Source organism: Plasmodium brasilianum, chromosome 4 (assembly GCF_023973825.1).
Source record: "Plasmodium brasilianum strain Bolivian I chromosome 4, whole genome shotgun sequence".
Lineage (NCBI taxonomy): Eukaryota > Apicomplexa > Aconoidasida > Haemosporida > Plasmodiidae > Plasmodium > Plasmodium brasilianum.
In genome coordinates, this window is record NC_090117.1 from 580,132 (window position 1) to 593,082 (window position 12,951).

The 12,951-nt window shown below is 31.3% G+C and overlaps 1 protein-coding gene across 1 annotated transcript; it reads left to right on the forward strand.

The window, feature by feature from the left end:
• Positions 1-646: 646 nt before the first annotated feature.
• Positions 647-12,621, forward strand: MKS88_001137 (uncharacterized protein; the record flags this gene model as incomplete). The annotated part of the gene is made up of 3 exons (XM_067219795.1): positions 647-6,490; positions 6,824-11,926; positions 12,100-12,621. The coding sequence occupies 3 exons, from the start codon at positions 647-649 to the stop codon at positions 12,619-12,621; spliced, it is 11,469 nt and encodes a 3,822-aa protein (XP_067075066.1).
• Positions 12,622-12,951: the final 330 nt, after the last annotated feature.

The window sequence follows — 12,951 nt, forward strand, 5'->3', positions numbered from 1 at the left end:
ATTTAGCTATTGCATGTACCCGTGAAGAAGCTCGTGAATATATGTATGTATGTATATATGTATGTATGTATGTATGTATATATGTATGTATGTATGTATATATGTATGTATGTATGTATATATGTATGTATGTATATATGTATGTATGTATGTATGTATATATATATATTTTTTTTTTTTTTTAATATTTTTGCATGCATGTGCATGTTACATACGTGGACATACATATAATATACGCACCACTCGGCTCAATGCACTTCCGGCCCCTCTCACTATTGAGACCCACAACATAACAACATAATATATAATCCTGATTAAGTTGTTATTACAATGATCTCATGATTTATCTTTCTCCTTCTGTTTCTCTTTCTGTTGTACATTCCTTTTTGAAAGGAGCCATCGTTTAATTCTTGCAAAGGATTATACAAAAGAGTGGAAATAGAAACACAACACTATATATGCAGCCGTGAAGCAATATTTGTGAGTAGCATAGTCCAACTTGTCAACAGCAGAGTAGGCCGATTTCTAATCAGCGGAGTAGACCCATTTCTAATCAGCAGAGTAGACCCATTTCTAATCAACGGAGTAGACCCATTTTTTGAAAAGCAAAAAAAAGGTAGTTATCTTAAAGACACACAGAAAGACGATGCGAAAGGTACTCCTGTCGAACAAAAAAGTTTATGAGTTAATAGCCACAAACAACTATAGAGGATATGAAGAAGATATTAAGGATATAGTTGAAAATAAATATGCAAAATTGTTAACATACCTGAGCTCAAATAACAAGTACCACGAAATAGTATCATTAAAGCTGCAGCAGTATATTAATGAACATCTAAGTATTAAAGAGTCTAAATCATATTTTTTCGGTTTTTCAAAGGAACTGCTAGTTCATTGTTTGAAGGTTTACTTTTACGATGCCCTGTACCACGAAAATACACATCATTTGAGGTGCGAATGCGCTCAAGTGGGGAAGGAGCTGCAAACAGATCAGAGGAATGGACATTGGAATGGAAAGCAAAATGGAAAGTCGATGGAGCAACCATCCCAGGAGGAAGCCCTCCTCAAAGAAATAGAACAAAACGCGCATTTGATTGAGATGGACAGGCTACATTTATTATACTGTGATGAGTATTTTTACATTTTTAAAAGCATCCTACATATATTGAAAGAGTGTAATATCTTTTATTTTTATCAGAACTACAACACAGAAGACTTTTCATATGAGCATAATTTTATGTATGAACTTTTTTCTATATTAGAAAGAAAATTAAATATACAGCAATTGATACAAATATATTTTGACACATATAAAGACACGAACAACTATTTCGAAATGATAAAACAAGTAGATTTAGAGAACAACGGGTATTGGGTATATAAATATATTTTATTATTTCTAAATGTGCAAACGTTTTGTATTAATATTTTTTTTTTTCTACAATTAAGATTAAATATATTGGAAAAGTCTAATATCAAGTCCATTCTTAGTATATTTTTAACGTTCTCTAGTATTAACTTATCTAATAGGTATTATGCTAACAATGATATAATAACGAATGCACTTCAACAAAAAGAATACTCAATTATATTTCTAATAGCATCTGTAAGTAATTTTTTAACGTTAGAAGATATTAATAAATATGTGAAATGTTCCTCTTCTATCAATTTTTTTAAATTAATTTTTCTTTTTAAAAATAATATTTCAACGAATAACTATCAGCAAAATGTACGGCTTCTGTCATATTGTCTAAACTACTTTGATGATATGCTTCAAAATTTTTCATTTATTGATTATAGTTGTGTGTATAAGAAAGTTCTGTTGAATATTTTGGATAACGCCCTTTGTCCCGACGAGATTAGTGAGCATCTAAGGGAGGAGGAGCACAGTGGGGGAGGCAATCCTGGAAGTGGTATTGGAAGTGGTACTGGATGTGGTACTGGATGCGGAAGAGCCAGCCAGACCAACAATGGTTATAGGAACGATGGTTGCAGTAATGACAGCGGCTCTGATAACACGGAGGAGATCGGGGTGAAGCAGCAATTCACTACGTATCAAGAAGAGAGGAATAGCAGCTGCTACGTTACACCCACTGGAGGGGTACTGGATGAACGTGGCTACGTAAGTTATAATGGAAGTGGACATTTATATGATAGCAGTAGTAACCACAGCACCATTGGTTATAGTATGCATTTAAGAGGTAAAGGTTTCATGTATAAAGAAGGTAAAAGGATAAAGGATATAGAACAAGGGAAAAGACATTCCCTTACTGAACGGGATTTACACTTTTCACTTATAAAAAATATAAAAAAACATATAGAAAAAAAAGAATTTTTTAAGAAAACAATCAATAGTAATCTTTTTTTAAAAATATGTATTAGTTTATTTAAAAAAGAAGATTTGCTTTTATTTTCCTATGAAATAAAAAAAAATTATAAAAATATAAAAACTTGTATAGATTATCTTCAAGGGGATGATTTACAGTATGATATATACTCGACGAGTTATTTCTTCTATGACTATAATTATCGGAGCACAGAAATTGTTATTACTGAGGAAGAAAGGAAGAAAATGGTATCTCCCTTTATTTCTATTGAAAGCAAAAATATTCTGCTTGAAATGTCGACTCTATTTTTTTCGTACGATTACTTGAAGGTTTATTCTGTGAGGGCGAATCGAAGTAGGGAATTATCGAGGGGGCTGGGGCGTCTTCGTTGTAAGAGCGGTAAACAAAAGAGAAGCATGCAAAAGAGAAAGCAGCATAAAAGCAGCAACATATACCATCCAGTCATATTGCATAATGTGAACCGACTTCTGTTAGAGTTCTTTTGCAGTAAAATATGCAATTCTTCTATTAATGCACTGATAATGTTTAACCATAACTTGTTATCGATATACAGAATTTTGAAAGCGTTAATAGGGACAAGCGCTAATCTAATTAACTTCAGTGAAGTTACTAAGGCTGTTCAGTCCTTTTCAAATAGATGTTATGAAAATGATGACAATACTGTTACAATTTTGGAAGATACAATATATTATAAAATATTAGAAATTTTAAAAAAGAAAAATTTAAATAAAAATAGTATTTATATTACATATATTGAATACTACTACATTTTGTTGGACTACTACTGCAAATTTCTGTATAGTAATTATTCGGATAGGAATGAGAGCAATAATTTTTCCAAAGATGGCATGTTTTTCTTTTTTAAAAATATAATTAATTTTTTTTGTAAAATTTTAAAAATAAATAAATGTTTTCATTTACTAATCGAAATAAAATTGAATAATTATTTTAAACTGTCGTATGATATTAGAAATAGTTTTATAAGTTTATTTACTTATCTTTTTTTTTTCTCCATAAGATTTAAAGAATTGACATTATTAAATTATGATATAGTAAGCTGTTTACTTTTTTTATTAAAAAAAATTAATATTAACAAATTAAATGCATATATTTTTCAAATGTTTTCTTATGTTGAACAAGAACAACTATTAAGGAAGGAAAGGAATGAACATCTTTATATAAACAAAGGAAGGAACATTTTCACTTCATCTGATGTAGATACAAGTAATGATCTTAATAGCAATTATAATTATGAAAAAATATGTACAAATAATTATAACGACCATAGTGTTGAAAGCTTTAATATTAATTATGATAACCTTACCAATTTTAAGTTGGAAAAGGATTATATCGACATAAAAGACAAATTTAGAATTGATATTTCCTTTTTGAAAATTTTCTTTCTCCTGAGTGAGGTCCGACGAGTGGATCTAACTGAGGATGGAGTAAAGACTAGTGAAAAGGATAGTGGAAAGACTAGTGAAAAGGATAGTGGAAAGACTAGTGAAAAGGATAGCGGAAAGACTAGTGAAAAGGATAGTGGAAAGACTAGTGAAAAGGATAGTGGAAAGACTAGTGAAAAGGATAGTGGAAAGACTAGTGAAAAGGATAGTGGAAAGAATAATGACAAGGATAGTGGAAAGACCAGTAACGATGATGGCAGCAAGACTAGTAACGAGCACTTGAAGGAAGACAATTCTTGCTACAACGTTAACGAGAAATACGAGAACAACAGCAGTAGTGGCAGCAACGTATGCAGTAGTGATATGAGGGGGGGTAAGCCTTCCCCCCTGTACGGAAGCACCGTCCACCCTATTATCAGAGTTCAACGTTATGATAAGCACAATGGTAGAGGTGCTACTGTATACCGCAGTCAGCAGGGGGGTAGAGTAGTTTCACCTTGCAGTTACAACAACAGCAGCGGAAGAAATTGTGGAGGAAGCAACGGTCGAAGAAGCGGTCAAAGCAGTGATCGAAGCAATGGTCAAAGCAGTGATCGAAGCAATGGCCAAAGCAGTGATCGAAGCAATGGCCAAAGCAGTGATCGAAGTAATGGCCAAAGCAGTGATCGAAGCAATGGCCAAAGCAGCAGTCGAAGCAGTGGAAGGCGTAACAGCCACGTTAATTACCGGCAGCAGGATCTGTGGAGGAACCAAGAGAACGCGAGGAGTTACTACACCACGGAGTGTATAAGCCTGGAAGAAATATTTATTATCACTCTTATGGAACTGTGTGCAGTGGAAAATTATAGGTTTACATTTGTAAACGACTTGTTAAGTTTGTATGAAGAGGAAAAAAGGAAAAAAATATATATTAACACAGAAATCATTTTAATATTATTTAAAAAGGTTATAAAGAGAAAAAAATTAAATTTTTTTTTTTTTAATATTTACAAAACTTTACAAAATAAAGTAAATCATATATTAGCAAGTATAAATATTTTAATAAAAAAATGGGTTAAGTGGACTTTTAAAAATTGTAATAATACATTTAAAAGAGAAAAGAATATTAATATAAAAAAATTGGTAAAATTATTTTTTATATCTTTTTATAAATTTGTAAAAAATTATTTTGTACAAATACATGACTTTATTGACAATTTGAAAATATATAATAGTAAAAACAATTTTGATGATTTTTTTTTTTTAATTTTTTCAAAATATGTAAACAGAGTGTTTATCGACAATTTCTCTGCTTCATTCATATTTAGCTTGTCCAAGTACGCAATTTTAAATGAATGTATGTCTATAATTAATTATATGATAAAAGTGAGTAGTAACGTGAATATTGAGCAAGTTAGACAAATACATGCGGAGGTAATGAATGCAGTAAGGAAGAAGCACCCCCAAATGGTTGAAAATGATAGCACACGCAATGCAATTAATGGAATTAATGGCAATGAGAACAATAATGGCAATGAGGACAATAATGGCAATGAGAACAGGGATAATAATCGTAACAGTTATAACTGTAGTAATAATAAAAATAAAAGCAGCAGCCGTAATAATGATATCAGTAATATTAAGAATAGCAATGGATATGGAAATGGTAATGGAAATAATAATAATAATTATTATTATAATGAGACAGCAGACGAGGGAGTACACCCCTTGTCAACGTACAGAATGACAAACAAAATGAACGAATTGCCTGTGAATCACACAGTGAAACCATATTCCACCACTACCTTCAACAATTTTATGAACAACATAATTATAAGTCATAAAACTCTGTTAAATAAACCTGATATGTACATAAAAAAAAAAGTAAATATATTTCAAATTGATACCATGAGTAATGACCAGTATTTGCACAATCATTATACGATGGACTATATAACGGATCTGTTATTACTAGAAAAGCAGGCAAAGGATGGACAGAAGGATTTCTGCACGCACCACGGGATGTTCCATGCGCACAGGAATTTTTGTAACATGGACAGTAATAGAAGCGGCGATATAAGTGGTAATAGGAGCGGCAATAGGAGCAGCAATTACAACATCGATTGCAAGGACAATTACATGAGCAATCGCAAGGACCTCCACAATGGAAATATTGAAAAACTGCTTCGACAGTCAACCATAAACTTTAATTTGATCGATGAATCAACGAACGAAAACTCCGTTAATCAGCATTCCATGTTCAGCCAAAGTGAGTACCTTACTAAGTACAATTTAACATTTTTTAAATATTTCTGTCATATAAGAAATCTATTAAAAATAATTTTTCAGAATAATTATGTATTTTTCTTAAGTGATTTTTTACTTATGAATTATGAACAGTCAGGAAAAAAAAAAAAAAAAAATATATTTTTTTTTAATTATAACCTGAACATGTCAGGTGATTGCTTTTCTTCTGTATTTAATCTTTTCATAAATGAATACAATGCAATTTATTACAAAAGTGGGCATGCCATTTTATCCCATTTCAAGGAGATAAATTACAGAAAGTTGTACGAACAAGTTATTAACCGAATATTACTCATGTATTCACTCTTGTTGGACCCTTGTTATCATTTCATATTTCTCAAGGAAGTAAAAGTTATATGGACAAACATTTCAAATCAGATATTCTCTCTATTCAACACTTCCCACCTTATAAGTAACTTGTTTTCAAAGGCGTCCTTCAGCATCATTCAGAAGGTGAGTCTGCTTCGGCTTCCTTGGGTCGCGTTTCCCTCGTGCATGTGTATTTGTGTGTGTATTTGTGTGTGTATTTGTGTGTGTATTTGTGTGTGTATTTGTGTGTGTATTTGTGTGTGTATTTGTGTGTGTATTTGTGTGTGTATTTGTGTGTGTATTTGTGTGTGTATTTGCGTGTGTATTTGCGTGTGTATTTGCGTGTGTAATTGCTTATGTATTTGCGTGTGCAGATGCATGTACAGCTACGTATAAGTATAAATTTGCATATACGTACACACTTACATATGCATACGATTCGTCGCATTTCATACGGTGTTTTTTCCCGCTTTACAGAACGACGTTGTGAGCAAGTCCATAAACAATGATATCCAGCGCATAGAGAAAAAAATGTTTGAAGGAAGAAGAGAAATATTGAGCATGTCTTTACTATATTTTGTTTTATATAATTTCAAGAATGTGTACATGTTATACGAAAAATTAAATACATATTTTAGGATAAACAGTTTTAACAATATTTATTTTTTATGTAAATATAGTAAAGGTTATTTACCTCTAGCAGATATTTTAAAATTGTTTACAGATAAATTGTTATACTATTTTGAGAAAGTGAAGGAAATAAATTTTATAAATTTAAAATATGAATATACAAAAAAAATTTTTAACATCTTAAAGTTTTTATATTTTTTTATAAAAAATAATGATTTAATACATGTAAGAATATATGAAGACATATATGATATTCTTTTTTACATAATAAAAGATTTTGTTGACCGGGACAAGTATGTCCACTCTTATAATATAAAGGAATACACGTTTAACAAGTTGAAAATTTTAAATTTGTGCCTGCACTTTGTTAATGATATTTATTTTAATCTGTTCAGTGATGATGCTAAGGGGGGAGGAAGAACAGAAGTAGGAACAGGAACAGAAGTAGAAACAGGAACAGAAGTAGGAACAGGAACAGGAACAGAAACAGGCATAGGTATAGGTGTATGTGTAGGAAGTGAAAAATATTCTGAAAAGAAAAATCATCTGTGGAATTGCATGGAAGAACTTCTCAGCCTATTTGCAGTTAGATTACAAAAAAATGCTTCTCTTTTTTTACATTCACAATTGTTTACTTGTTATAGGAAAGATATGAAGAAGGAGCTGTACAATTACATATATAACATGAACGTAATGAGTGAATTGTTGGAACTCATTATCAAGGGGATATATATAAAGGACAGTTGTATATACAAATTAATTATAAACATATGCTACGATAGAAATATATGTCGTATCTTTTTTAATATCAATTTTAATAATTTGAATGAATTGTTAAGGAAATATTTAGATATACATAAGAGAAAAAATGACAGTGCATATAACATAAAACTTCTTCTAAGTAACAATAAAAATATACTCATTGAAAAACATGGACTCATAAATGATGATGCGTTAATAGAAAACATGATAGAAGTGTTTAATGAAAAAAATATTTATTACAAGTATATACTCAACTTAGCTGAAAGTAAAACTGCGCAAAATGGACGAAGCGAACAAAATTATGATAACATTTTTGAGGATAATAATGACTATATATCAGTTAAAAATATGCTGCAAAAGAAAATTGAACTGCTGGATGACGATTATGTGAGTTTGAAATTTTTTGAGGGGAAGTCCAAAATTTACGGAGAAAGAAATTTTCTCTTTGACATAAATAATTATTACTATTTATTGAATGCTTATAATAATAGTAGAGTTTGTCAAGAGTGTTCATACGAGAATGATGATTATACTTACACAGATAACGACACCATTTTTAGTGGGAATGCAAACAGATTTGATGAATATAAGACAGATGATAAACTAAAAAAAAAAATTGACACGAACATTTTGAAAAATATGCACACCATTTTTCCGCATGACCATGGTCAGGCAAAATCGTCAAAAGGGGGAACCAATTCAGATGGGAAAAAGAAAAAGAAAGAGGAGGATATTACAAAGCGGGGAAATTTAAGAGGGGAAGAAGGGGGTAACTCAAGTGACAACAGTAGTAACGTTGCTCTTCAGCGGGATAGTAATAAAAATCGAAATGACGATTTTACTATACTAGTGGCCGGGGGTATATGGACGAATGATGAGCTAGGGAACTCGATTGGAAGGTATATCTTGAGAGATGAAAAATTAGAAAGAAAAAAAAAGAAAAAAAAAGAAAAAAAGAAGCATATATTTTATATTGGTAATCATGCTATACCAACAGTATTTATTTTTGCAAAATATTTTAAAAACGAGATCAACTGTATGAAATATATTAATTTAACCCAAAGTACATATGATAGTAAGCTTCGTTTATTACTAATTTTATATAAATTTATAATTATAATTAAGCATAACAAAATATTCGAAGATGACAACTACAGAAAGATGGAGAAATTGTATTTGCAAAAATGCCATATTAAAAATAGTATACCATTTCTTTTCTTTGTATATGAATCTATGATAACATTTCTTGAGCCGTCTGTGCAGGTAAAAAAAAGCGCGTTTTACTACATTTTAGTTATTAATATTTTAATAAACCTCTTTTCGCTGATGAATGTGCATGATCGGGGAGGGACTAAAAAGAGGTTCCCTCGAGCAAAAGGGAGGAAAGGTGAGAGTGAGGGTGAGAAGCATAACAAGAGTGAGAATGAGAAGTATAACAAGAGTGAGGGTGAGAAGCATAACAAGAGTGAGGGTGAGAAGCATAACAAGAGTGAGGATGAGAAGTATAACAAGAGTGAGGATGAGAAGCATAACAAGAGTGAGGGTGAGAAGCATAACAAGGGTATGACTTATGTACATGGTCATAATTCGGGCAAATGTGGATCCCCCACTGCAAACGATAGAAACGTGCATAATAAAAAATCCCGTGCAGAATTGATGGAGAGTAGTAGTGAAGACGATATGGAGAAATATTCGAACTACTTTGATAGTAGTGTAGACGAGGATGAACAGTATAACACGGATTCGTGTCAAGGCAGTTTCTACTGCGACCTGTTTATTGATAAGTCGTTTATTGCTAGCATAAAAAATAGGAAAAACAGTGCCGTATTTTCCATTCTGCATAACATGTCGAAGAAGGAAATTGACAAATACAAATTTATTGGAAAGGAGTTTGCTGGTAGTATATGGGATAATGATCACGAGGGGAATGGAAAAAACGAAAAAGAAGTCGAACATGTGTATGGAAACGTGCATGATAAAGAGGACGATAAGGCGGGTGGTAAAGCGGATGGAAAGAAATACAAGGAGAAACTAGCCAAAGAGAGAACAAAAAAAAATGGATTGGATAAAAATAGTTTAATTTACAATATGCCTCTATTCCTGTCCCTATTCGTTAGAGCCATTACTATCCATTTGCATTATTTTAATTTTTATAATAAAAATGTGTATATATTAAAAAATTTCAACGCCTTGCATGTGCCAAATTCTATTATGAAGTATATTTATCCTGCAAATCATTTTAACATCAACTTGTTTGTAAGCATGCTAGAGCTTTTTTATGTGTCTGCTAGGATTTATAATAATTATTTTATTAGGATAAACAGAAATGCGTCCATACGAAAGGGTATTGAAATAGAGGAGGTTGTAGACGTGGTGAAAACGAGAACAAAAGGCAAAAATAGTGTTAAGATGATACATACGGATTATTATAATACCACTAGTGAAGGTGAAAAAAGTAGAGAAATAGAGAAACAAAGTGGCGATAAAGAGTGCATCAGAATGAACAAAAATAGATCATTGAATGAACAGAACGGATATACTCCGGATTATACAGGAAAATCGCTTTACCTGAACATGTACATAATTACACTAAAAGAAATATTAAAAGAATGTTATGAATATCATGATATACATATGAAAGATGAAGAAAGCATTCGAAGATGTTATTATCTTGAGCACATGCTTCTCTACTTCTTGTACAATCGGGTTAATACCCTATACGAATTACTTTACAATTTTTTTTTTAAGTTTCTGAAGGGAAGAAACAGTAATATTTACAGTAGTAGCAATCACTACCATCTTCAACATCAACTCCAACATCAATATCATCACGAACGTCGACATGGGCAGCATCATAGTAGCAACGTTTTTGATAGCGTTAACGAGAATATATATTTGATTTTGGAAAATATTATATATGACCAAATAAACAAAATAAATAGCTTTTTGGACAATAACGAGTATTATTATTTTTACATAAATACATTAACCTTCATCACACTGAACACACATGTTTGTTTACATATGCTTAAGAAAGATATATTGACAAAATTAATTTATGTTCCTTTGATATATCATTCCCTATTTGACAAGAGCAAAAGCTTTAGTGCTATTTATTACGTTAGTGATGACCAATACATACGGAATAAAAATCATATTATTTTCTGTTCTTTAATTGTCTTAATAATTAAAATGTTGTACATATTTATAAATACTGTGATATGTAGTGGTGGTGCTGCTACTGCTGCTAGTATTGGTGCTAATAATTTATACTATTACTCCGAAAATGCTCCATATCACTTTAGAACAAATTTCATGTACAGCATGGAAGGAAGTCTTGTACCAAGTTTTGCTACTGCAGGGAATGTTATGTATAGTTTTACGTCGTCTGTAGGTGGAAATATACCAAACAGCAATGAGCTCGAAAGAAACAACAATTTTCTTAACAACACAAACATAAACAGCAATTATGCAAATCTTGATGAGAGCGATTTAAATAAGATGCAAGGAGGGAGGCAGATGAACAGAAAGGATGACAAAAATTACCACAATGATGAAATCCACCACAAGAACAAAAAAAAATGGGAAATAAAAATGGATGGACATCCCATCACTGACGATGAAATTGACTACTTCCTTGATGCTATAATAAATATAATAGAAAAATTATCAGATAGAATAAATTTTATTTTTTTAAAAATTGAAAAAATAAACTGTCTAGCTATATTTGAAGAATCTTACTTATATGTGGAGCTACTTACAAAGCTTTCTTATTATTGTACCATATATAATATAAACAATTTTCTTATATCATTAATGGACAAAGGGGGAGTAGAGCATCATATATATTATATAAATAGAATATTAGAAAAATTTATTTATGAAAAAGAGATTATTATTAATCCATATAGCCCATATGAAATAGCTGCGTCGTCAAATGTAGCACATGTAAAGGGAAAAAAAAAAATTAAAAAAAATGATTTCTCTTTATTTACTCAAAGAGTTTTATACATATGTTATAAGTCTATTCTAAATTATAACACCATACTGCTGAACATAATTCAAAGTCCTTACTTCACGTACTCGTACTTTGTTTTGCATCTTTACATCATGATACTTAAGTCTACTAGGCTCGTCACCACGTTCATTGAGCACTTTGGAAGGAGGAACACGACCCTCATAAGGACGGTAGGGCGAGCGCTAGCCTCACAGTGTGGTTATATGTATACCATTTTTCATGTGGTTATATGTATACCATTTTGCGTGTTGTTATATGACTGCATATTTTTTTTGTGCGTGTTATTCCCCCACCCTTTTATCGTCATCCGTACCTCTATTTCCTATGCTGCTTCCCCTTACAGATTAAGACCAATTCGGGGTTTTCCTATGTACCTATCTGCCTAGACATAGTGAACACGATGAAGGTAAAAAAGAAAGAAAAAATTTATTATACTAGAGGAACAAAGGGTAAATCGAGTTTCGACTATTACCTTAGTGAGAGCAAATCAGAAAGCAGTGAAATGTCGAATTATTCAAATGAAATATACCAATATAATAGATCGATTGATGAATATATGAACACGACAAGAATTTATAGGAATGATTATTTGTTTAATTTTTTACCAGAAATGATTCATCTAAAATCTTATTATAATATATTAAAAGAAATACTTGAAAGAAGTGCCTATTTAGGGGCTTATCTTTTGGATAAGTTAAAATACTCATGTGAAGACTCTTGTTTGAAGCAAATTTTATTTAGTAACGTTTGTTCTTATTTAATACATATCAATACAACCCTACTTCCGTCTAATATATGCTCGAATAATTTAAAAAAAAAATGCACAATTGTTTATAATTACGTCGTTAATATACACAAAAAGTAAAGCCTCTCCTGGTGAGAGAAAATAAAAAAAAAGGAGCACCATATGGATGGGCGTTCATATTGCATATTTGTATATACTTATGTGCGGTAAAGTGATACAGGTGAAGTGGGGGTGGAGGGGAGTAGCTATCGCGGAAAGCGATTACGCATCTTCCCCCCGAGCAATCATCCACGTTTTGGTCATTTGTACTGGTACACAAATTATTGAGCATATTTATGAACGCTAATATGTTAACCTTTTTACATTTACGTAAAATAAGTTCTTTTAAATAAGTTCTTTTAAATAAGTTCTTTTAAATAAATTCTTTTAAATAATCTTTTTAAAATAATC